We start from the raw sequence: 26,603 nt of genomic DNA, 5'->3' as shown, positions 1-26,603 counted from the left end.
GAACAAAATTGATAAACCCCTGGCCAGACTCACTAAAAAGAGGAGAGAAAGAACCCAAATCACCAAAATTATAAATGAAAAAGGAGAAATCACAACGGATACAGCAGAAATACAAAAAACCATAAGAGAATACTATGAACAACTATATGGCAATAAGTTTGACAATCTGGAAGAAATGGACAATTTTCTAGAATCTTACAGCCTGCCAAAACTGAATCAAGCAGAAACAGACCAACTGAACAGACCCATCACTAGAAATGAAATTGAAGAGGTCATAAAATCACTCCCTACAAACAAAAGCCCAGGACCAGATGGCTTCACAGGTGAATTCTATCAAACATATAAAGAGGAATTGGTGCCCATCCTCCTTAAACTCTTTCAAAAGGTTGAAGAAGAAGGAATACTCCCAAAGACATTCTATGAGGCCACCATCACCCTCATTCCAAAACCAGGCAGAGATACCACCAAAAAAGAAAACTATCGCCCAATATCATTGATGAATATAGATGCAAAACTTCTCAACAAAATCTTAGCCAACCGAATCCAACAACATATCAAAAAAATTATACACCATGACCAGGTTGGGTTCATCCCAGGTTCACAAGGATGGTTCAACATACGCAAATCAATCAACATCATACACCACATTAACAAAAAAAAAGTCAAAAATCATATGATCATCTCAATAGATGCAGAAAAAGCATTTGACAAAGTTCAACATCCATTCATGATCAAGACCCTCGCCAAAGTGGGTATAGAGGGAACATTCCTGAATATAATCAAAGCCATTTATGATAAACCCACAGCAAATATAATCCTCAATGGGGAAAAACTGAAAGCCTTCTCACTCAAATCTGGAACAAGACAGGGATGCCCACTCTCACCACTGCTCTTCAACATAGTTTTGGAAGTCTTAGCCACAGCAATTAGACAAACAAAAGAAATCAAAGGCATCCATATAGGAAGAGAAGAGATCAAACTGTCACTGTATGCAGATGACATGATTCTATACCTAGAAAACCCTAAGGACTCAACCCCAAAACTCCTTGAACTGATTAATAAATTCAGCAAAGTGGCAGGATATAAGATTAACATTCAGAAGTCAGTTGCATTTCTGTATACCAGCAATGAAGCATTAGAAAAGGAATACAAAAAAATGATACCTTTTAAAATTGTACCTCACAAAATCAAATACCTCGGAATACACCTAACCAAAGAGGTAAAGGACCTATATGCCGAGAACTATAAAACCTTAATCAAAGAAATCAAAGAAGATGTAAAAAAATGGAAAGATATTCCATGTTCCTGGATTGGAAAAATCAATATTGTGAAAATGGCCATCCTACCCAAAGCAATCTACAGATTCAATGCAATCCCTATCAAATTACCCATGACATTTTTCACAGAACTAGAACAAACAATCCAAACATTTATATGGAACAACAAAAGACCCAGAATCGCCAAAGCAATCCTGAGAAACAAAAACCAAGCAGGAGGCATAACTCTCCCAGACTTCAAGAAATACTACAAAGCCACAGTCATCAAAACAGTGTGGTACTGGTATCAAAACAGACAGACAGACCAATGGAACAGAATAGAGAATCTGGAAATTAACCCTGACACCTATGGTCAATTAATCTTTGACAAGGGAGGCAAGAACATCAAATGGGAAAAGGAAAGTCTATTCAGCAAGCATTGCTGGGAAACCTGGACAGCTGTATGCAAAGCAATGAAACTAGAACACACCCTCACACCATGCACAAAAATAAACTCCAAATGGCTGAAAGACTTAAATATACGACAGGACACCATCAAACTCCTAGAAGAAAACATAGGCAAAACACTCTCTGACATCAACATCATGAATATTTTCTCAGGTCAGTCTCCCAAAGCAATAGAAACTAGAGCAAAAATAAACCCATGGGACCTCATCAAACTGAAAAGCTTTTGCACAGCAAAGGAAACCCAAAAGAAAACAAAAAGACAACTTACAGAATGGGAGAAAACAGTTTCAAATGATGCAACTGACAAGGGCTTAATCTCTAGAATATACAAGCAACTTATACAACTCAACAGCAAAAAAACCAATCAATCAATGGAAAAATGGGCAAAAGACCTGAATAGACATTTCTCCAAGGAAGATATACAGATGGCCAACAAACACATGAAAAAATGCTCAACATCGCTGATTATAAGAGAAATGCAAATCAAAACTACCATGAGATACCACCTCACACCAGTCAGAATGGCCATCATTAATAAATCCACAAATAACAAGTGCTGGAGGGGCTGTGGAGAAAAGGGAACCCTCCTGCACTGTTGGTGGGAATGTAAACTGGTACAGCCACTATGGAGAACAGTTTGGAGATACCTTAGAAATCTATACATAGAACTTCCATATGACCCTGCAATCCCACTCTTGGGCATCTATCCGGACAAAGCTCTACTTAAAAGAGACACATGCACCCGCATGTTCATTGCAGCACTATTCACAATAGCCAGGACATGGAAACAATCCAAATGTCCATCGACAGAGGATTGGATTCGGAAGATGTGGTATATATACACGATGGAATACTACTCAGCCATTAAAAAGGATGACATCATGCCATTTGCAGCAACATGGATGGAACTAGAGAATCTCATACTGAGTGAAATGAGCCAGAAAGACAAAGACAAATACCATATGACATCACTTATAACTGGAATCTAATATCCAGCACAAATGAACATCTCCTCAGAAAAGAAAATCAATCATGGACTTGGAGAAGAGACTTGTGGTTGCCTGATGGGAGGGGGAGGGAGTGGGAGGGATCGGGAGCTTGGGCTTACCAGTCACAACGTAGAATACATTTACAAGGAGATCCCGCTGAATAGCATTGAGAACTATGTCTAGATACTCATGTTGCAACAGAAGAAATGGTGGGGGAAAAACTGTAATTGTAATGTATACATGTAAGGATAACCTGACCCCCTTGCTGTACAGTGGGAAAATAAAATTTAATTAAAAAAAAAAAAAATAAAATGTGAAGAAAATAATTATGTATCTTATGCCATGTAAACAGATGATTTTTGAGATTTACATATTTATTTTCTTAGTGAAAGACTATATTCATTTTGTAGTTCTTCATCGTTTCCCTCCATTTATCCAAACAGTACCCTTTTGTGTAGATTAAAGAATCAGATATATATGTTAGAATCTTTATGCCGCCACTTACTATCAGGGATACATTGAACAAATTAAACTTTCTGAGCTTCCGTTTTCTCACCTATAAGATGGACATAATCATTCTTATCTCTTAGCTTTTTTTGGCATTCTTTAAATGTTTCCTTACTTGAATCCTTCATATTTTTCTTTACCCTTTCCCACTTTTCCTTAAACATAATACTGATAACTAAAGTAGTATTTGCTAGAGCCGTAAGTACTCAAGAATGTGTATCGCTAGTCTTTCAGGAGTTCCCTGGTGGCTCAGCAGGTTAAGGATCCAGCATTGACACTGTTGTGGCCCTGGTTACAGCTGTGGCGTGGGTTGGATCCCTGCTTTGGCCAAAAAAAAAAAATGTATATCACTAGGCTTTCAAATGTATCCTAAGATATTCCCTTTTCTATTTCTGTATGAATTAATCTCTCATTATAAACTCATCTACCAACCAGGCCCTTTAAATAAGAAGTTGGAACTTTCTAGAACTTCCCTTTTCATTTGCCTTATATGCTTAAAAAATATACTCTTCTTACAGTTTTCTATTTGACTGATAAAACACATCTCCCTATCAATTTAGATTTCTAGGCTCTTCTCAAAACAATTTTATTTTTTCATATACTCCAAATAACTGGGAAAATTTTGACTTTCTCATTCTCATTTACCTTCCAGTCTTTGAGGAAACAAGATGTTAACAGTTTGGCTATTTTCACAATGAAAATAAAAATTCCTGCTAATACATAAAAAAGAATATTGAGTTCCCATTGTGACTCAGTGGTAGCAAATCTGACTAGTATCCATGAGGACGTGTGTTCAATCCCTGGCCCCACTCAGTAGGTTAAGGATCTGGCATTGCCATGAGCTGTGGTGTAGGTCACAGATGTGGCTGGGACCCCACATTGCTGTGGCTGTGGTGTAGGCTGGCAGATGCAGTTCTGATTTGGCCTCTAGCCTGGGAACTTCCATATACCATGGGTGTGGCCCTAAAAAGACATAAAAAATTAAAAAAGAATAAAATTTTGCTATTTGCAGAAACATGGATGGACCAAGAGAATATTGTACTAAGTAAAGTAAGTCAGAGAAAGACAAATGTTATATGATATCATTTATATGTGGATTATAAAAATAAAGATAAATGCATCTATATGAAAAATGAAGTGAACTCATAGACATAGAAAACAAACTTATGGTCACTAAGGGGAAAATAGGGGAAGGGGAGGCATAAATTAGGAGTATGAGGTTAACAGATAAAGACTTACTGTTATATAGTAGGGAAATATTTTCAGTATCTTGTAATACCCTATATCAGAAAGTAATCCAAAAAAATATGTAACTAAATCACTTTGCTCTACACATGAAACTAACACAATATTATAAATGAACTATACTTCAATTTAAAGAAAATTCCTGCTGATAAACTGTACTTATTACCTTCATCCAAGTTTCAAGCTAGAGTCTGCCAGAGAGGCAACCAATAGATTGTATTGCTGTGTTATACAAATGTCCTTTAATTTAGAACTGATTTGACGGAAAAATATTTGAAATTAATTTTCAAGATATAAAGAAGTTGCAACACAGCAGAATTATAATTGTTAAGGTAATATTGATGTTAAGAAATGCATTTTTTAAATGACTAGAAGTGGTGAATTACACATCATTTCAGGAATGCTATAATGAAGCTTCACTATATTTACTTAGAAGAGTATTATTAGCATAGCAATTTTGGAAGATTAATATTCTGCTAAATTGTCTCAAAGGTTTCAGATAACTCTTCTAATTTTATGGGAAATTGTTACCAAAATTACATCTCTTATGAAAAACACATATTAATGCACAAGACAAGATAAATACATTTTAATAAATAAGCATTATATTACAAAGGAGTTATATCTTATTTGAACCTGATATAATGAGTAATGGAGCATTTCAACTTGATACAGTGAGTAATGAAAACTTTCAACAACACTGGTGATTCACTATGTCATTAAAACATACTGAAATTTTAAAAGAGAAACATTTAAATCATCACAGACATCCATTCAGAGTCTGCAAGAATAAAACCTGAATTATTTTCCATGCTCTGGCAGAGCAGGAGACAGAAGCTGCCTGCACAAGTTGTGCAGTAGAATGCTAAAAGGAAAAGAGAGTTTGAATAATTTATTTCCCCTGTAGTTGCCCAATGCTGTAGTACAAAATGGCATACCTGATGAAACTAACCCATTGTAACTTGACATCTTAATGGTCTAGCGTTAATTTTGACTAGACTTTGTAGTATCATTTATTTTTCATTATCTCTGTAGATTTGCACTGACTTTGTAAGACTGTTAACAACTGAATGTAAAATTGAAGTTATAAATCAAGAATGAAAATGGGAAAATCAACTTTACTGTAAAATAACAGTGTATCATTTTCATTTCAATAATAGGGTCGACTAAGAAAAACTCTTTGTTGGTCATCATCAGAAACATTTTTTCCACTTTCAAGAATTATTTCTAATATCCTCCTGCTTTTTCTATATGGATTTTTGTGCTTTTTTTCCCCTTAACATATATGTAATATCTAATTCAGTGTTGCTGATGGCTGTGTTTTGTAGTGGGTAATGTTAGATTGCAAAATTAGAGCACTACTAATATCCAGTTTCTTTTTGAGTCATCTTCTAGAACCACAGTTGAGCAAAATATATGACACTCTCATGATCAGTGGGTTCAGGGAAAGTAAATTATATGTCTTAAGATGGCAAATATTAATTGCCTAGGTCTTTTTTTTTAACTTTCTCAAGATTCAAAGAAAGGATATGTCAGCTTTCAGAGTTGATACAATTTTCAGCTGGAAAATCTCTTTACAAGAAAATGTTCCAACTATAAATTGATTATCAAAAACTAGCAGCTTTGGCACTCCAATGAAATACAACCCCATCTAAAAAGTTTCATTTCTGGAATTTTACAACCAATGTAATTATGTCCATTTTACAGTTGCCAGTCCAGCTCAATGATTTCATCTGTCACTTGGAATCTGTCAGACTCTCATAGACATACCATTCAACACCCAATGTGGAGGTCACTAAGTTGTGCAGATGGAAACCAATATGACTTAAACAGCATTGATGAAAATGTAGCAGCTGTCAAAAAGAGACAATGAGTTTCTCATGAGATCAAAAAATAAGAATATAAGATTAGAAAACATAGTTAACATTCAAGATTTTGAAAGATAGTTGTCTGGGGGCACACAAAGGAATATTACTGTTATGTTGTTTTTCTTTAACTGGTATATTTTTATCCTATCTCATGTTTCTCAGTTTACTAACTTTAATTTTCATATTTTTGGTCTTACAATATAATGATTCCTCCATACTTCTTAATGATTCTGTAGCAATGACTCTCAAAAATATTTTAAAATTTATTTTGTGCTATTATCTTCAGACACCAAAATGGTGTACACAAATTTCTTAGTGCAAGGCCTATCAATAATTACTAGTTGTTATACTGATTAGTTTTTAGTGTGATCAATAATTCTTTCAAAAGCCAATCAGCCTCACTAGCTTGAACCTATTACTTGTGTCAATGCTATTCTTTCCTAAAGCTATTTGTCACAACCCTACTATTAAGAATTGAAAATCCTAATTTTTATGTAAATACACTTTATTTATATGGAAATGACCATTTACAAGAGCTATTCAACTTCAAGTAGCATTGTTTAGAGTACTTATTTAAACTTCATTTATGTATCCCTTTCAAACATGAACGAGAAGTTGACAAAACTATGTCTTAAAAATAATGCTCTCTTGAATGTGTTGCAGTATCAACCCAGGACCAAAAAGGACAACTTCAGCAAATTAGGTACCACTTCACACAAGTCAGAAATAACAAATGCTGGAGAAGGTGTGGAGAAAATGGAACCCTCCTACACTGTTGGTCAGAATGTAAATTGGTACAACCACTATGGACAACAGTATGGAGGTACTTCAGAAAACTAAATATAGAACTACCACATGAACCAGCAATCCCATATTCCTGGGCATATATCTGGACAAAACTATAACTCAAAAGATACACAGGGGTATGTTCATAGCAGCACTATTCACAACAGCCAAGACATGGAAACAAACTAAATGTCCATCAACATATGAATGGATTAAGAAGATGTGGTACATATACATGATGGAATACTACTCAGCCATAAAAAAGAAAAAATAATGCCATTTGCAGCAACATGTATGGAACTAGAAACTATTATACTGAGTGAAGTCAGTCAGAAAGAGAAAGAAAAATACCATATGATATCACTTATATCTGGAATCTAATATATGGCACAAAAAAACCCTATCTACAGAAAAGAAACATACTCATGAACATAGAGAACAGACTTGTGATTGCCAAGGGGGAGGGGGTGGGGGTGGGATGGACTGGGAGTTTGGGTTAGTATATGCAATCTATAGCATTTGGAGTGCATAAACAATGATGTCCTGCTGTATAGCACAGGAAACTATAATCACTAGTGATGGAACATGATTGAGGATGAGAAAAAAGGAATGTGTATAATTGTGTCACTTTGCTGTACAGCAGAAATTGACAGAACATTGTAAATCAACTATAATAATAATAAAAAAAACTATGTCTTAAAAATTATGCTCTCTTAAATGTGTTGTAATATCAAACTAGGATCAAAAAGGACAGCTTCAGTAAATGACAAAGGGGAAATTTGATTTTCACATTAATATGTTTGGTGGCAATGTCCTTAACTATTCTTACAATCTTGTCAAATTTCTCCATCCTAAACCTGACTGGAGTTTGCTTTCTGTGTCAAATTATTTGTTGACTCATCATTCACCATGCTTGTTCAGGTAATAGACAGGGAAAAGATCTCTGTAATGGAAGTGCATTCATTATTTTCCCAGCATGAGTTTTATCATTCCCTTTTGCCTGACAGTTATTGACACCTATATGGACTAAACCAATATCAGCACCATCCAAGGATATTGAATAAGCACAACTCCTACACCCATATGGAGGCCAGTAACCAAGACCATAATCCTTAGAATACAATGAAAACTATGTTGGATTTCAACTTGCCCTTTCTGAACTATCCATCTTCACCAAATCATTTCTGCCTACCAAGGCCCTAACCTTATTCATCATAGTCACTAATCACTCAACATTAAGGAAGACGAAGGCTGAATGATCTTCCAGTGCCTCCTCTAGCTTTTTCTTAATTCCTGTTATTATGTGCTAGATAACTGGCAACAAAGGTCCAAAGAGTGAGACTCTAACAGATTAAATATTACTAAGAAGGTTACACTTTAAGACCACAATTGGTTGAAGAAAAGCAAGGGCAAATAATGATGTAAAAAAATAATAAACATAAATCGCAATTAAGTAGATTCAGGAGACCAGAAGGAAGAGTTCTCATACCCTGTGATGACAACAAAACCCAACATGAATAGGAAAGACTTCTATTTTTTCCTGACAATAATCAACCAATGAAAACCATGAGCTCTTCATTACTACAGCCATCCCAACTTATTCTTTCTGTGTTTGCTGTGCAGGGACTTGAACATGGCCCACGCCCTGGTTATGTCATCCAAAAACTGGGTTTGCCTCTTGGTAGATGTCAAGCCAAAAGACACAGCCAAGCCAAACAGCAGGAAAAAGAAGGATTATTACTTGCAAAAAGTAAGTTAAAGAGTTCTGGGAATCTTTCCCAAAGCAATATTTCTCTGAACAGCAATATCAGAGAAGTTTTTAGCTAAATGTATATGTATATTCATAGTCTTGACATAGTCCAAGTTTTAGTTGATTCAAGTCACAAGGGTCAGAATAAGTCAATATCGTCATCCTTTAGTTCAGTTGATCTGGTGGTTAGGTACTTCAGGATAATCTTTACTGTTGAAACAGATTTGGGAGCATTTACAACTGATGTATTATTTTTGATATTTTTACTTCTCTTGCCTGATAACAGACATTGATTCTGCATTCCTTGGTTCCCTTAAAATCATTAATGACTGAGACCTGTTCAAGGGCAAACATTTTGGCCAGTCTTAGATCACATGGCTTAGGCCAAAAATGGCTTCTCTTTCACAAAAGCCATGCTTGGTTCTCTCTCTCCAGGCACCCCCCTACCCTCTGCTTACAGTTGCAGAATCTGAATTGCAATTTCTTGACAATTTTGAATAAACCCATTTTTGCTGGAGAAGTAACTGGAAATCTATTAGTTTTAGATGAACATTTTGGTGGCTTACACTGAGATCCAGGGAATACCCTCAAAACTCTGGGACTGGTAAGTAAACAGGTATAATACCCACATTGAGCCCATTGTTTCTCACTGCTTTTCTTACCAACTCTGGAGTTTGAAGGTATGCCTTTCTCCTGGATCTGAGCTTTTGCCCTCTTTGTGTTTTGAAGCTCTCCAGGTTTTATTCAGGGTCTGTTTTAAGATTTCATCCATTCTAGTTAAGGCCTTGGTCTATATGCAAGTACTTATTTGGTACTTCATTTTTATTTGAAATCAGACTGTTCCACTGGGACTGGTTCAGCCTTCAGCCCATTCCTTTGGAACAGGAGCTATTCCTCCAGGAACTGACTAGCCTTTGGCCAATGCTTTTGAGAGCAGGGGCTATTTCATTAAAACTATGCTAGTTCAGCCTTCAGCCCATTCCTTTAAATAGTGGCTGTCCTATGGGAACTGAGCTGAAGCTTGGCTCCTCCAGGACCAACCTGTTGCCTTAGAACTGGCTCATATTAGGCATGCAGGCTGTTTGAGATATTTGAACTCTTTAAAATGTTTGATTTGTAAGCTATTAGAGATACTTGAGCTATTCGAGCCATTGAGGCTATTTGAGTTGTTTGAGCTGTAAGCCGTTTGAGCTGTTTTTCTTGTTTAAAAATTATTGCTTTACTTCAGAGAAAAACCTCTAAGAAATGGGATCCCAGTTATCTATATATTTTAAGTCCCTATATAGGGACTCTGGATGATTTTATATTTATATTTAAGGTCTTTCCTTAAGCATATTACTAACTAAATGGACCAACTTGATTAAAGGCAATTTAGAATATCAATGGCCATTCTCAAGAACTTTTGAAACCCCAAACTTACTTGTCTTAAAACTGAATTAGACTATCATAACTCTAAAAATTCCAGAACTAAATGGAATGCATATTTTAGTTGGTATTTCAAGGCTTCCAAATGTTATCAGTAGCTTAAGATTGCCTTTATACAAGATGTCTTGAATATTAACTGAGGCAAACAAAGATAAAATGGCTTTCAAAGTCTCACACTCCTCTTGTTTGGCTTCTTTGTCTCAGACCCTGCCTCCAGCACTATCTCATTTCTCTCCCTTAGCTTCTCATGCTCAGGTGCCCCCTCAAGGGCCATCTTCCTTCTTCCTTTCTATACACCTGCATTTCCTCTATTAACCTCAGTTCCATAATACTAATTATCTTGTCAACTTTCTTTTTTTTCTCAGGAAATGTCCTTCTCTCTTTTCCTCTGAACTTCTCAGAACTTATCCCATTAAAATTAAGCCTTCTGAGGACCCAGAGGTTAACCTCCTAACTTCTTGTATTCCCTGGACTAAAACTGAACTGCAAGCTACAGTCAAAGATTTTCCTAAAGTAACTAAAGATCATCATCGATTTGCTAAGGATTTAATATAGTTTTTCAAATTTATTTATTGTTATTATTTTTATTTTTCTTTTTACGGCTGTACCTGTGGCATGTGGAAGTTCCCAGGCTAGGAGTCGAATCAGAGCTATAGCTGCTGGCCTATGCCACAGCCACAGCAACAGGGGATCTGAACTGTTTCTGCAAACTATACCACAGCAATGCTGGATTCTTAATCCACTAGGTGAAGCCAGGGATTGAACCCACATCCTCATGGATCCTAGTCAGGTTCATTACCACTGAGCCACAATGGGAACTCCTAGTTTTTCAAATTTATCAACTTGATTTTTCTGACTTATATGGTCTAGTTCATATGCTTGTTGGTGAAGGCCAGGCCCAGTTTAGATGAAAATCATCAAAAAGGAAAATACTGAAAGGTCTCTAGAATTACAATCAGGAGCCAGTCCACTAACCTATTATGCAACCTGGCTCAGGCAATCTCTAGGTGATTTCATTGGGCAATTCCTAAGTCTTTTCCAAAGCCTATTGATTTGAACAAAATTCAGCCTTGCACGCAAAAAGCTTATGAAACAATTTGTGGCTATTAAAATTGACTTCAGATTATTTTTAAAGAAAATTCTAGTTTTCCTTAAGATTTTGATTCCACTCAGAGTAGCTTTTAACTCTATGATTATTAATGGGATGAACTGGGACCTTTCTTTTCTAGTAAAAAGGACCAGGATGGAATGGGAAAATATGTTCCCTACATATTTAGTTATACTGGTAATCCAGCTTCTTGTACTCTGGATGAGGCATCTAAAAGTAGGAGCGCTAAAATTCTTATTCTTTCAACTCCAGAAGAGAATGTCCCTAAATGAAATGAAAACCCTCCTAGTTTCTACCATTATCGCAAAAACCCAGGACATTAGAAAAGAGATTTTTTACAAATATAATCACTTCAGACTGCTTTAGCCCTTGAGCCTGCCTCTTCAATATCCTCCCAATTCTCAATGACAGGACTCTATGGAACTGCAGGGGTTCTTCCCAATCCTCCCTCTTCATTGTCTTGGAGACACATTTCTACAAATTGGGGGTGAATTTTTCCCTATCCTAAATGACACTAGAGCCATATTGTCTCTGCTCAACCACACTACTATAAACAGTCCCTGTGTTGGAATGCTAAGACTGTTCAAATGGTGGGGATCTCTAAAGAACCTCAAGATATTCTTGCCTCTAAACCTGTTCCTTTTTTTTTAGGCCCTTTGAGAGATATGCACTATTTTCTCTTTAGTTCCTCCACCCCTACCCATTCTTAGAAAATGAGATTTCTTAGAAAAGTATCATGTTGGAATTTCTTTCTCCCCAAAGTGGAAATAGTCCTAGAATTTGACAGTGGTCATCAGAGAAAATAACCAGATGAATTAAATAATCCTTTGATATATTTTATTTCTTTCATCTCTGATAGTACCAGAGCTGATTCCAGAAAGATTGATCATTTGTCTCTATTGAATTAGCTACCACTAACCTCTTGGGAAAAAAATCTCTAACTGATATTGGCGAAATTCACAGTGTCCCTCCCATCAAGATTAAAGTAGACCCTTCAACACCTCTTCCAGAATTAATTAATACCTTATAAGTAAAAAGGCCCTTTAAGGCATAAAGCCCATAACAGAAGATTATAAATATCAAGACCTCATTATCCCTTGTATTTGTCCCTGTAATACTCCTATTTTACTGGTTAGAAAGCCAAACGACAGAGGTTGGAGGTTTGTCCAGGGTCTACAAGCAATGAACAATATTGTTATCCTTCTACATCCTGTTGTTCCTGACTCTCATATATTACTAATGTCCATTCCCATTGGAAGCAAATTCTTTATCATAATTGAATTATGCAGTATATTCTTTAGTATTCCTGTTAATGAAGCTAGCCAATACATTTTTGTCCTTATTTGAGAAGAAAAATAATTCATCTGGATATTAATGCCTCTGGGTTTTACTGAGAGTCCTTATTTCTCACAAACCCTAAAGGTTGAACTGGATAATATAAAATTTCCTAGGGCTGCTACTTTGCTGTAATGTGTGGATAATTTGATTCTTTGCTCTCATTCTCAAGCTTCTTCACAGGAAGACAGCATCTACAATGCTAATTTTTTAGCCCTAAAGGGTCACTAAGGAAAAACTGCATTTTCCCAAGTCCAGGTTTAATATGTAAGGCATCTTTTCTCAGAAAAAAGTCTACATCTAAACCCAGATGGACCTGATAGTGTCCTGAGTTTCCCCAAACCCAAAATTAAACACTAACTTTGAAGTTTTCTCAGGGAAGTTAGTTACTACCAAAATTGGATTTCAATTTTTTCTCTTATGGCTAAGCCACTGTATGTTTTACTAAAGGAAAACAACTCCAACCCAACTTTATTGGTAGACTCAGATAAAATTGCTCTCAAGGACTTAAAGGAGAGTTTGATGAACCCATCTACTCTTGGGTTTTCCAATTTTCAGATTCTCTTTTTCCATTTAGTATATGAAAAGAAAAAGAATGTCCTTGGGGTGCTCACCCAAAAACATGAGGACCACCATCAGCCCGTAAGATACCAACAACCCCGTGGCATGGTAATAACCCCCTTGCTTTACAGCCATTGCCACTACTGCCTTTTCTGTTAAGACCACCAAGAAAATTGTGGAATCCCTTTTAGTCATTTTTGTACCTCATGCAGTAGAAGTCTTCTTGAATTCCCATCACATTCAACATTTCTCAGTCAGCCACCTTACCTCCTCTAAAGGCCTTTGTTAACTGTTCCTCATGTAATTTTTTTTGCTGTAATAACATTAACCCAACTACTCTTCTCTCCTTCCATTGCCAACGAAGTCCCTCATGACTGCTTAAGGCTGACCAATCATCACTTGACTCCTTATGATTATCTACAGGAAATTCCTTTGGATAATAGTGATTTCTCATGGTTCATTGTTGGTTCTTATTTAAAAGGTGGTAATAGCAAATATTGTGTTGGGTTTACTATTGCAACTCCTTTTGATGTTGTCGTGGTAACAGCTTTACCTATGGCTACTTCAGTTCAATAGGCTGAAGTATACCTTCTTATGCAGGTTTACGCTTTAGCCAATGTCAAAACTGCCAATATTTGTACTAATAGTAGATATGCTTTTGGAGTAGCTCATGATTTGGGAATGTTGTGGAAGCAACATGGCTTTTTTTATTGTGTAATTTCTCAAGTAAAGTGAACCCACTATGTTTATTAATTAGAAGAGTTAAGTAATTTAAGAAATGATAGTACCAGCCCAGTACATACTCTATAGTCAAATCAGATCCACATCCACAACATGGCTTCTTTAATTCCAGTAGGAATAAAATTTTAAATGAACCCTATGTTTAGAAATTATTGTATGCAATATTTTACCCATCACTTTAGCTAATATTAAGATTCTGGGCCATTCTAAACTTATCTCTCTGGAAGCTAAGGAAAATCACCTTGTTGATATTTCTGCAAGAAATTCTGTCCTTAAAGGAACCAACAGCAGCCAAACTGTTGTCATAGTCTGAAGGCGTATTTCCCAAAATGAGAACTTAGAAAAATTAACTGGAGAAGCCCAACAATTGGCCTCAGAAAAGGAAAAACAAGATTGGAAATTCAGCAATTGTTGGTTTGATGAAAAGAGAAAACTCTGCTTTGAACCAAGTAATAACCTAGTCCTACTTAGAGACTCTAAAATTCCCCCTCCTCACCACTGACATGCATTAAACCTTTGATCTGACAAAGTAATAGCCTTCATGAGTCAATACTGATGGGGAAACAACATGACCTCAAAATATGTCTAGCTTACTTGTCCCACTTGTCCAAAGTACAACAGGGAAGCCTGTTTGTACTTCTCCTGGATAATTTAAACAGCCTAACAGACCGCTTGAGTTCTGGCAAATGGATTTCATACAGCTTTTTCCATCTCATGGATATAAATGTGTTTTAGTTATGATGTATGTTTCCACACTCAACTGAAGCCTTCCATTTTAGATAGGATATGGCTTCTTCTGTGGCTAAAGTCCTTTTGAGAATGACTATTTATACCTAGATAAATCCTTCTTAAACTTCATAATGATAAAGGAATCCATTTTACTGGTCAGGTGTTTCTACAAGTCTGCTCTGTTTGTCTGGTTTTGCAACACTTTCACTTTCCTCCTCAAAGGAAAGGGATAGTCCAATGCACTAATAACATTATTAAAATTCAAGTGACAAAATTTGCAGGGGCCCTCCAAATGCCTTGGCAAAAAGTATTGCTGATGGTCCCTCTAAATATCAGAACTACCCCCCTTTTTGAACTCATAAACTCTTGTGCAGGTTTGATCCCTGGGCTGGTACGGTGGGTTAAAGGCTCTGGCATTGCCACAGTGGCAGTGTAGGTCACAGCTGTAGCTCAGATTCAGTTCCCGGCCTGGGAACTTCCATATTCCACAGGTGCAGCCATAAAAATATTTTTTTTTTAAAAAAAGAAAACATGCTTGGTAGGACAATGTTTTCACAATATGCTCTCAAGAGACAAAGACCTTAAAGTGTCACACCTTGCAAACTGGAGATTTTGTCTCTTGGAAAATTTACCTCCAGAAGGATTCTCTTCAACATTGTTGGAGAGAGTTTTATCAGGAACTGCTAACCAACCCTTGTGCTGCCAAACTCCTGGAAATAAAGTCTTAGAATTACATGACACACCAAGGGAAAGCATCAGATCCTAACTGGACCAATGGTAATCTGGTATTTGAAGATAAATATTTCCCACAATTGAAGCAAACAGCATCTGATGAGACATCTGTCCAAAGATTTCCAGACCAAGTCTGTTGGAAATTTGTCTCTAAACCTTTGACATGATGTAATTTTTCAGATGATCTTCAATATCAATGACCTTGCTAACATATGGACTTTAGATAAATTGTCTAAGTGTTCTCCGTTCTCCCTCTTACCCCTCCTTTTAATTTGAATGTGAACTCAATAGATTTCTAATCTCTGCATTTTTCCTCCATTGGGGAACACTACACCCAGAAAATACCCTTCCTGGCATTGAAAGACAAAAAGCCATTGAAACTGAAAAACCTAACTCTTGATCGGCAATGCTTTCAGAGAAAGATCTTGATCAAAAGGGGAAAATGTAAAAAGATAATAAACAGAAGCCTCAATTAAATAGAATGAGGAGATCAGAAGGGGGAGTTCTCATATCCTGCAATGATAACAGAACGCAACAAGAAGAAAGACTCCTGGCAACATCTTTCGTGTCAATATTTCAACAAATGAAAAGCATGAACACTTTATTTACTACAGTTTTCCCAACTACCTCTTCCCCTCTATAAAAGAGTTCTCTTTCTCTTGCTGTGCAGGAACTTGTACATAGCTCACCATAGTTGCAGACTTGCAATTCCATTTTTTGTCTGATTCTGAATAAACTCATTCTCACTAGAGAAGTAGCTGGCAGTCTATTTACTTTATGCAAACAATACCTTGACGCAGATTTTAGCATTGACCATTATCTTACTATTAAAGTAAAATTTCACTCATCCAAATGGAAGTAATGTGAATAAACTGATGGTCATGTGAGAAGGGAAAGAAAAAGCATTACATGCAAACATTCATGTCTTGCAAAATGACCTCATTCAAATCACTGGTTTGGGGTAAGCCTTCAATGAATGAGGTGCAGCTGTATATTTCAGTTCAAAAGGAGAAAAAACATTTTTTAAAACTATTTTTGCATCATGTGTTCCAAGCATTTTCTTCTCAGTAAAGTTATTATAGTCTTTAGGGAAATGTGAAAAGTAATATCTTATCTACTGTTGCACATTAAGATGAATATTAAAAATGTTATATAGTGATGAAAAGTATCCTTGTGAGCAAAACATCCAATGTCACTAAGATTTGCAGTTCTCTGCATATTTCATGCAAATATATTTTAATTTTTCAATAGGGAGTCAACTATTTAAACTGACGCTAAAGCACATTGATTGACCTAATTAGATGTAAAACCTGGTGACTAAAGTCACCAAGAGTATATGATCTCATGCCCTAGGTAACACATTCAGTGTTTTTATTATTATTGTATGATAATTCCCCCAGCTTTTTCTGTAAGAAACTCTCTCTGGGCTAAGTAATTGGTAGTTTCTCATGCATGTTTTAATAGTCTTCAGAAAAAAGGTTTCTGAACAAATGCCATCTACTATGGAATACTATTTGAACTGCATTTATTTCTACAGCAGATTTCCCTAGTTGGCCAATTAATTACAAGGTATAAAGGTTTTTTTTAAAGTCACTTGGAAAAAAATGGACAACAGTTATGGTTCACTGTTCCCATCTTGAGCTGACTCTAATAATGCAAGCAGTGTACATTATAAATACCTTTACAATATTGTTAGGACTTTGAATATATATTCATCTTAAAGTGCAACAGTAGATAAGATATATACATACACACACACACACCCCAAAGTTATCACTAAATACGTGGTGAGGACTTTTATTTATTCTTATCAGTTTTGTATTTGGAAAATAAAATAAATCTTTAAGCATTTTTTCGACTATTGTGTAAGAGAATATTAAAACCTATAGTACATTGCTAACAATTACTTTGATCATTACTGAAATATTTAGATTTGGATAATTAAAGAAATAGGATCACTGGGAGTTCCTGTTGAGGCTGAGTGGGTTACAAACCCTACTAGTATCCATGAGGATGTGGGTTTGATCCCTGGCCTTGCTCAGTGGGTTAAGGATCCATCATTGCCCTGAGCTGTGGTGGTGCAGGTTGCAGACGCAGCTCGGATCCTGCATTGCTATGGCTGTAGTGTAGCAGGCAACTGCAGCTCTGATTTGACCCCTAGCCTCGGAACTTCCATATGCCACAGGTGTGACCCTAAAAAGCAAATAAATAAATAAATAGAAAGAAAGAAAGAAAGAAAGAAAGAAAGAAAGAAAGAAAGAAAGAAAGAAAGATACACAGTGGGATACTACTCAGCCATAAAAAAGAGTGAAATAATGCCATTTGCAGCAATGTGGATGGAACTAGAGACTCTCATCCCGAGTGAAGTAAGTCAAAAAGAGAAAGACAAATACCATATGATATCACTTTTATCTGGAATATAATATAAGTCACAAATGGACCTTTTCACAGAAAAGAAAATCATGGACTTGGAGAATAGACTTGTGGTTGCCAAGGGGGAGGGAGAGGGAATGGGGTGGTTTGGGAGCTTGGGGTTAATAGATACAAACTATTGCCTTTGGAATGGATTAGCAATGAGATCCTGCTGTGTAGCACTGGGAACAATGTCTAGTCACTTATGATGGAACATGATAATGCGAGAAAATAGAATGTGTACATGTATGTGTAACTGGGTGACCATGCTGTACAGTAGAAAAAAATACATATTGGGGAAATAACTGTTAAAAAATAATAGTAACAAAAAAAATTAACAAAAGAAAGAAAGAGGATTACAATTCAGTAGAGATTGACTTAATCTTAAAAGACTTAATCTGTTTCTTGGAAACAGATAACATTAATCTTAAAAGACTTAATCTGTTTCTTGGAAACAGATAACATTTTTATAACAATATTTGGAACATAGGTTTTGCCAGACTAAATATACTTTCAAGGTAAACTTTAAAAATGACTAATGTATTTAGTAGTCATTTAGCCTCTATTAAATTGATCACAGACAAGATACTGATTTTCTGTTAAATAAAGTAAATTCATTTCAAACATAGTATCATCATGGTAGGATCTAAGATATCCTGGGATAAGGATACTGATTTGATCATCTGTATCTAGAAATAAGTTAGAATAAATCTTTAATGAACATGAGAAATCTCCAGGGTCACAACAGAGGTAAGGGTGTTTTTTTGACTTAATGTTATTACACATCCCCAATACCAAAGAACAAATAAGAAGTACGTGACTTGAAGTAGTCACTTGAGAAACATTTCATGAATGAATGAATGGGCAAACTACATATAAGTTTTAATCACAACTCTATATTTGGTACACACAACAAATGATTCATGAAAACTTAGCCTTTACATTTTTTTTTTTTTAGGCAGTTAGTGTTTGTAGCCATCCAGGTGGATTCACCTGTAAATCACTGTTTATGAGAAATATGACTACATTTTAGGTTGATATTTGCTTTCCAGCTAGGCTTTTCACTTTCAAGAGAACAACAGCTAGCAAGTCTACTTATCAGAAAGGCACTTATTTTTGCATTTTAGAAATGACTCTAACCCCCTAAGTAGTGTTTGAAATTTGTAAAAGGACTCCCCAGGACTTCAGCTGATATTTGCCCTGGCCAGGAGAGTTGGACCTTTTTCCTTTGGGCTCACTGCTGATAATACTGATACAGACCTCTCACTTCATTAGCTTTGATAAGGACATTATTTCCCCACCGCTTGTGAGAAACAAGACTATAGAGATTCTCAAGAACAGTAGGAAACTTGGCCCTTGGCCCTTATCACAAAAAAAAAAAAGTGAATTTCTGTTCTCATATACTTTTACCACATTGGAAAGCATATTAATCACAAATGTACACTGTGAAGAAACTCAGTCAGTCCTACATCTTTAAAAATAGTTTTGATTGGTTTGATGCAGTGCTAAAAATATAGCTTTGAAACATCTGTAAGAAGTAGTTACGAGGAACAGGACTATGAAGAAGATAATGAGGCTGAAAAAGTACCCTTGATATAACAAATAATACATGGCCCAAAGGCAGTTTAGTGTAATAATAATAATAGATACAGCTCCTACTACTAATAATAGATAGCTTTTATATGGCACTTGTTAAATACCAGACCCTGGTTCTGAGTGTTATATGTATCTTAACTAATTTAAGGTTCACAATAATATATTAACTTGCTACTATCTTTAACCCCATATAAGGAAAGTGACGCACAGGAAGTTTGAATGATCAGCCTGTGGTCAAACTGCTAGCAAGTAACAGATCAGTATTTGAACTCAGAGGCAAGGATATCTGAGAGTACATCTAGTCCAAATCCCACATTTGCCACTTAGTACTTGTGTGCTACTAAGCAAGTCACTTAAACTCTCTGACCTTCAGTTTCCTCTTCAATTAGTTGGGGTTAATAATTCTTCCCACACAGGATATTTACTGGTTAATAATTGTAAATGATAATAATAGTTTATATTTATTGAGTAAACAGTACATGATCTTCACTTTTAGAAAAGTGGTTAGAGGGCCTTGTAGTAAGGCTCCATTACTTGTTATGTGATGTTGAGAAAGTATTCTAAATCCCTGAACTTCATTTCCCTCATCTGTAAAAGGAGAAACACATTTCCACATCTTCAAAATAAATATGGTGATAGGTATCTAATAGAGTTATCGTGAAGATCAAATGAGATTACTTGTAAGTATTTAGCATGATTCTTGGAATTCAATAAATAATAAGAGGAATTTTTTTTTCTTTTTAGGGCCATACCTTTGGTATGTGGGCATTCCCAGGCTATGGGTTGAATGAGAGCTACAGCTGAGGCCTACACCACAGCCACAGCAACACTGGATCTGAGTTGCATTGGCAAACTATGTTGCAGCTTGTGGCAACACTGGATCCTTGAATCACTGAGCGTGGCCAGGGATTGAACTTGCATCCTCACGGAAACCACATCAGGTTCTTAACCCACTGAGCCACAACAGGAACCCTGTAATTGAGAAAGTTTAATCCACAAGAGATTTCTGAGGGTTCTGGCCAAAACAGGCATTGATATAAGAAGTCAATATTATCGCTTCATGTCAGATTCTCACTGACCTGAAAGGTAAAAAGGGATTGAAGAGTAACTACATACCACAAGTGTTGGCTTAAGAGAGGTGCCCAAAGAAAAGCATATATTCCATGTTGCTGTGGCTTGAAGAGCTTTAGATACTTGGTAGTCGAGTGTCATCACTGTTAGAGACTCTCTTGCTGGGAGCCTTCTGCCTTCTGACATGGTCAAGGAGACTGATGACCCCAGACTGCATGGCAAGTCTGGGAAAGTGACGGTCCTGCTTCTTCTTCTCTATTTAGTCATACTGCCAATGGAAACTTTGGGAGCTGGGGAATTACAGCTTAATAAAAGATCTCAAGAAAAAGGCCCAGGAGAGGGTAAACATCAGGGATTAGTGCTTTCTCATAAGCTGCAAAAAATCCCTAAAGTCCCTACAATTCCCCCTTTCTCTATCCCCTTTCCACTTCGGGGATTGCCCCTCTCTAAGAAAGGCCCCAATAGAATGCGTTCTGATTACCAGTGCTACTTATGTTTAGGTTTGATATAAGGCCAAGACATGGGCCATTTAACCCCAATGTGTGAAGTTGTTTTCCCTACTAGGGAATGGTTGATAAATATAATAGGCACTGGGCATTGACACAAGGAATGCTGGTACAGTTTTTACGTAGCAACTAAAAACAAGTTAGGAAAATATGGGGCTGCTACAGAAGGCCAACCAATTGTGAAATGATATGTCAGGCCCTACCCCAAAGAGTGTAGATGTCACGGCCTCTATTTCTATTGTGATCTGTCCTTTTGATCTGACTGCAAAGACTAAAAAGATCTTCTTTAGAAACCTTTGATAATATAATTTAACCTTGCTGATGAAAAATAGTTAGAGCTAAACAAAGAGATTTCTATAGTTAACAAGCTTGCTTTTTTCTGTTTCATAAGAATTAGGTCATAGTTATATGTACATTAAATACTGAGAAGTCAAGTGGAAAGTACAAGAAAAAAGACCATTGTGAATGTCCCTATGATTCACAAAATCATGAGGACATAGTTGATGGATTGGAAAGTTAAAAAATATCAAAGGATGTATGACGCATATTAACAGGAAATAAAAAATGTATATAAGTTAAGCCTGTGAAATCAATAAATGAGCAGTCCCACATAAACACTGGGTGTGTGTCCATTCTTTCGCCGATGCCACTTATCCTTCGGGAAATCCTGGACCTGCTGGAGCTGGACTTCGGCACTCTGTTGTCCAAGTTGCTCAGGTTCAAATTTATTGGACATTATAGCAACACAGGAGGAAAAAAATAGCCTGGGGACCAGTTAATATACTAAAAATCATTGAATTGCATACCTGAAATGGTGGATTTAATGATATTAAAATACACATCAATAAAATTGTTTAAAACATTTAAAGTCAGTTGTTGGAATTTACACTTGTTCTTTACGTCAAGTTTAGAGGCAAGAGAATAGAGAACTGAAATGTACTAAGCACTTAACATATGCCAATGACTCTGCTAAGTGTCCCATTTCATACTCACAACATCCCACATAGTAAACATCATCACTTTCATTTTAAAAATAAGGAAATTGAAGCATGGAGATGTTGAGTTACTTACCTAAAGATATTTAAATAATAACAAACTTTGAGTAAATGTAAATTTTGTCTAATAGACAGACAATTGTCTTTTAAAATTCTATGGATAATTTTATGATAAGCAATATTTTGACATAAAACTTCTAAGACTATAAGACATTGAGTAAAAACATCTGACGAAGCAATAAGATGCATGATGTGGTCTATTGCTACTGAAAAATTATAAAAAATCAATTTAAGTTAGAGTATTGGGGAAAGATTGTAAAGAATGGTATTGCAACTAAAGTTGCTATAATATGATTTGAATATCAGTTCATGGTGAATGTGTGCCATCTGAAACTGCCACACAAAATCATTTTAGAAAACAAAGTGGTTCAACTTTTACTTCTATTCTTTGCTTCCACTTATCAGTCTCTATAAAAGTTGATATTATTGACTCTTTTCCTCTTAGTGATTTTTTACTAATCTTTTTAAAATTTTTATTATGAAAATTTTCAAACATATGAAAATGGAAAGCATTGTACAGTGAACATTCATATACTTAAATCCCAGAATCAACAATTTTGCCAAACTTGGTTTATCTATCATTTTTACTTTTTACAACAAATAATTTTTAAGGTTTATTATTAGTAATTATAATTCAAATGTAATATATATCCTTATTATAGTTCATATACATTTTTTCTTTTTTTGGCTGCATCCACAGCATATGGAGGTTCCCAGGCTAGGTCAAATTGGAGCTGTAGCCGCTAGCCTATGCTACAGCCACAGCAATGCCAGATCTGAGCCATGTCTGCAACTTAACCCACTGCTTACAGCAACACCAGATCCTTAACCCACTGAGCAAAGCCAGGGATCAAACCTGCGTCCTCATGCATACTAGTCAGATTCATTTCTGCTGAGCCACAACGGGCACTCCAAATGTCATAATATTTTATACATAGTCTGGATTTATAATATATTATATTATAGTGTATATTGTAAATAATTGACTTCTCATTCTAGATAAAATTTGCCTCAAAACTCAAATGTCCATTCATCATATAATATTCACTGTTGGGGTACAATGTATTCCTCTCATCACATCTTTATTCAAGTGTTCTCTTTAGGTGTTCTATTCTTAACTCTCTTATGTAGTACCTTAACCACACAGCATAGACTTGACCCCTCTATACAATCTTTAATAGTAACGTTCTATTAATTTTCCCATCAAATCAGTTCTACCTTTTATAAGCACATAGCCACCAAGCTTGAGACTACAGGAGGTAAAGAATTAAGTTTGGGCCAATGGGATGTGAAAGGAAGTGAATGAATGCGTGCAAAAATTAGACATCTCCACCTGAAAACCATGTTACTTCCCCCAGATTTTTATTTTATTTTATTTTTTTTGCCTCTTTCTACATGTTGGAATATGAACATGGAAGCAACCCAGATTTGATGATGCAGATGAGTACAACACCCAACAGGATGAATGAGCAGAGAGAGGGAAGGAATTTGTGACTATGAATGACTCCATGGAACAGAATTGAAAATCCAGCAGAGACCTCCCAGACCATTAAGGAGGGGAAAGTAAACTTATTTAATAAACAAACACATATCTTACATATGCCACTGTTTGGAGGGGAGTCTGTTATAGCAGTGTGTGCAAAAACTGGACCATTTTCACCTGAAAGCCATGTTACTTCCTCCAGATTTTTATTTTATTTTATTTTTTTGCCTCTTTCTACATGTTGGAATATGAACATGGAAGCTCCTAATTATTGCAATAGTGTAAGTGTAGAAGGCTTTGCAAGTCAATCAGACTTAATCATTCCAGTTCTATCACTTATATGTGACATCGGTAAGTTATTTCAACTCTACAAACTCATTTCCTAATCTGTGAAATATCTGCCCATGGTGTTGCTGTGAGAATTCAATGAGACAATGGATGTATATCATCTTGCATGTGCCTGAAATGCAGAGCAGTGCTTAATAATTGTTCTTTCATAGTCTTTTTGTCACACTCATTAGAGAAAGTGTCTTCTGCTCTATTATTTTTTATTTTTTATTTTCCTGCTTTAGTATTGAACTTAAATTTTTCATTCTATATTTTCACTAATGACAACTCTTCCTATTTATATAATTTAACTAATGCAGTCAACATCCAGTGTTGCACACCAATTTTTTTATTTTTAAAATAGAGTTTGATATATGCAGAGTCATTTTAAGAATATAGACAGTTGGCAAGAGAAAATCATTTTAACAGACTCTTTGAGTTTTTGCAGATTTACATGTCATGGCTATGATGGCTCAGTGAACAAACAAATATGTTTCATGTCTTCGAGGATAAAATGACTGATCAGAGAGGCCTTTATATTAATACAAGCCTTAAATCACAAGACCTCATAGCATTCTGGTGTTAAAAAAGGAAATGTGGTTAATCCCTAGAGTCTTTGCAGGATTTCATCATTGTGATTTAGTGTCTAGACTCAAATGATGAAACTGACATAGGAATGCAATGACTCTTTAAAAATCACATAGCTTATAGGAGTGGTCCAGAAAGAGAGAATTGGAATTAGAATGGTTGGAGACCACAAAAAATACTTTATTCAATAAATTACCTAGTTTATGTGTAAGAAAGTCAGCCATGAGAAACATTATTATTACATTATTTTCCAAGGATAAATAGCTGTGAAGTGATAGCACAGAGAAGTTGGCTAAGATTATAACTGTGAAATTGGTAGCCAGAAATATACCTCAAAAATATATTACATTATATATGAGATTTCCTACATGAGCCTTAAAAATTGATAATTTGCGTCTGCCCCCAAGCTCAAGTGAGCCACATGATGATATGTTGGTGACAAAATATACCCTTGGACAATTTTCTCCTAGTTCATAGATACCTATTTTGGAGAGGGCATATGAGTTAATGATACACCAATATCATTTGCTGCTAATAAAAATGTGAAAGATTATATTTTTGGTGCTTTAAACTCCTTTCAATCAACCAACCAAATAGAGTAATGCAATGGAGGACAATCGTTTCCTATATCTTGCCATCAACAATGCTTCCTATCTGTAAGGGATTTTCCTCCCTAGATACTTAAAGGAATTGCATTATGAATTATTTTCTATCAATTGGATTAACTTTGTTTTAGATGGAACATTCTTGATTTTCTTTGCCAAGGAGTGCAGCAGTTTGGTGTGTCATGCATTATTGCTCACTACAGACCGTCAAACTCATTTCATTTGTGACAGGAGCTGGAATTAAACCTTGTTCTCCAGAGATGTGATGCCCATGTATTACTTTGATCTGTGCTTTCTTCCAAGGCACCATGTATATTGTTACAAGAGCTTCCCTTTTGGTTGCAAAATCCACCTTATTTGTTTGTTTTGTTCAGAGGTAAAGAGAAAAGCATTTTTGTGTTTGCCTCCATCTATAGAAAGACTTATCCTTGCCTTTGTTTGGAAAGTCAACCTTCTACTGAGCTCTAGCAGTAGCTGGCTCACCATATCTCACTTATTTACTACCCACGGCTTTGGCTTTGTCTCCTTCACCTCTGATTTGGCAGCTACATCAAGTGTTGTAAAACATCGTGAAGTCCTAATCTTGGGGAAGCCTCAAACTCTCTTACCTATGTCAAAGAATTGCCATTTTTACACCTCATCTGAGATTGCAAATCATTGCCTTTATATTCTGTTTCAGGATGACAAAAAGAGACCAAATCATGTAGTCCTAGATTAGGAGGTAGAGTGGATGAGTCTTGATTACAGACAATAAAGGATGATAGATAAATGGCTGAGCCTTATTTATAAATTTACACACATTTGGACTTGTATTAACATATGTGTTAAATCTTTTCCTCTAGAATAGCATATTTTTAAAATATTGGCAAATAACAAAAATATATTTTAAAATTTTGCTCAGATAACATTTCTCAACTGAAAGGACCAAGGTTATTCATAATTGTCTTAACTGATTTTGAAGTTTAGTAAACACAGAGATTAAAATAGGGTACAAATTTGTAACTTGCTATCATAATTTAATAAAAAGTAAAAATTCTTGGCCTCTGGGAAGGTGTATTCATTTAAATTTTGGTCAGTCAAATTAAAAGCAATGCCTACTTGGAGTTCCCGTCGTGGCGCAGTGGTTAACGAATCCGACTAGGAACCATGAGGTTGCGGGTTCGGTCCCTGCCCTTGCTCAGTGGGTTAACGATCCGGCGTTGCCGTGAGCTGTGGTGTAGGTTGCAGACGCGGCTTGGATCCCGCGCTGCTGTGGCTCTGGCGTAGGCCGGTGGCTACAGCTCTGATTCGACCCCTAGCCTGGGAACCTCCATATGCCGCGGGTGCGGCCCAAGAAATAGCAACAACAAAAACAACAAAAAGACGAAAGACAAAAAAAAAAAAAAAAAAAAAAAAAAAAAAAAAAAAAAAGCAATGCCTACTTATTTGAACTGCACATTTCTGAAGAAGACTCTGAATTA

General features: G+C 36.0%; 1 protein-coding gene across 1 annotated transcript in view; it reads left to right on the top strand.

Moving 5' to 3' along the window:
* The window catches only part of LOC146394712 (uncharacterized), a 31,839-nt gene extending 5,663 nt beyond the window's left edge, over positions 1 to 26,176 (top strand). The window contains exons 3-4 of the mRNA XM_085006980.1: positions 8,743 to 8,869; positions 23,559 to 26,176. Coding sequence (XP_084863106.1) covers positions 8,743 to 8,869; positions 23,559 to 23,609 — 178 coding nt within the window. The 3' untranslated portion in view covers positions 23,610 to 26,176. The remainder of the gene's footprint in view (positions 1 to 8,742; positions 8,870 to 23,558) is intronic.
* The last annotated feature ends 427 nt before the right edge of the window (positions 26,177 to 26,603 follow it).

The sequence above is a fragment of the Sus scrofa genome, chromosome X (genome assembly GCF_054392235.1).
Source record: "Sus scrofa isolate SSC_HxYL_T2T_F1_AM1 chromosome X, Sscrofa_HxYL_maternal_Yorkshire_Landrace_v2.0, whole genome shotgun sequence".
NCBI classification, from domain to species: Eukaryota; Metazoa; Chordata; class Mammalia; order Artiodactyla; family Suidae; genus Sus; species Sus scrofa.
Note: the sequence above shows the minus strand (reverse complement) of the source record. Positions and strands in the feature narration are given on the sequence as shown.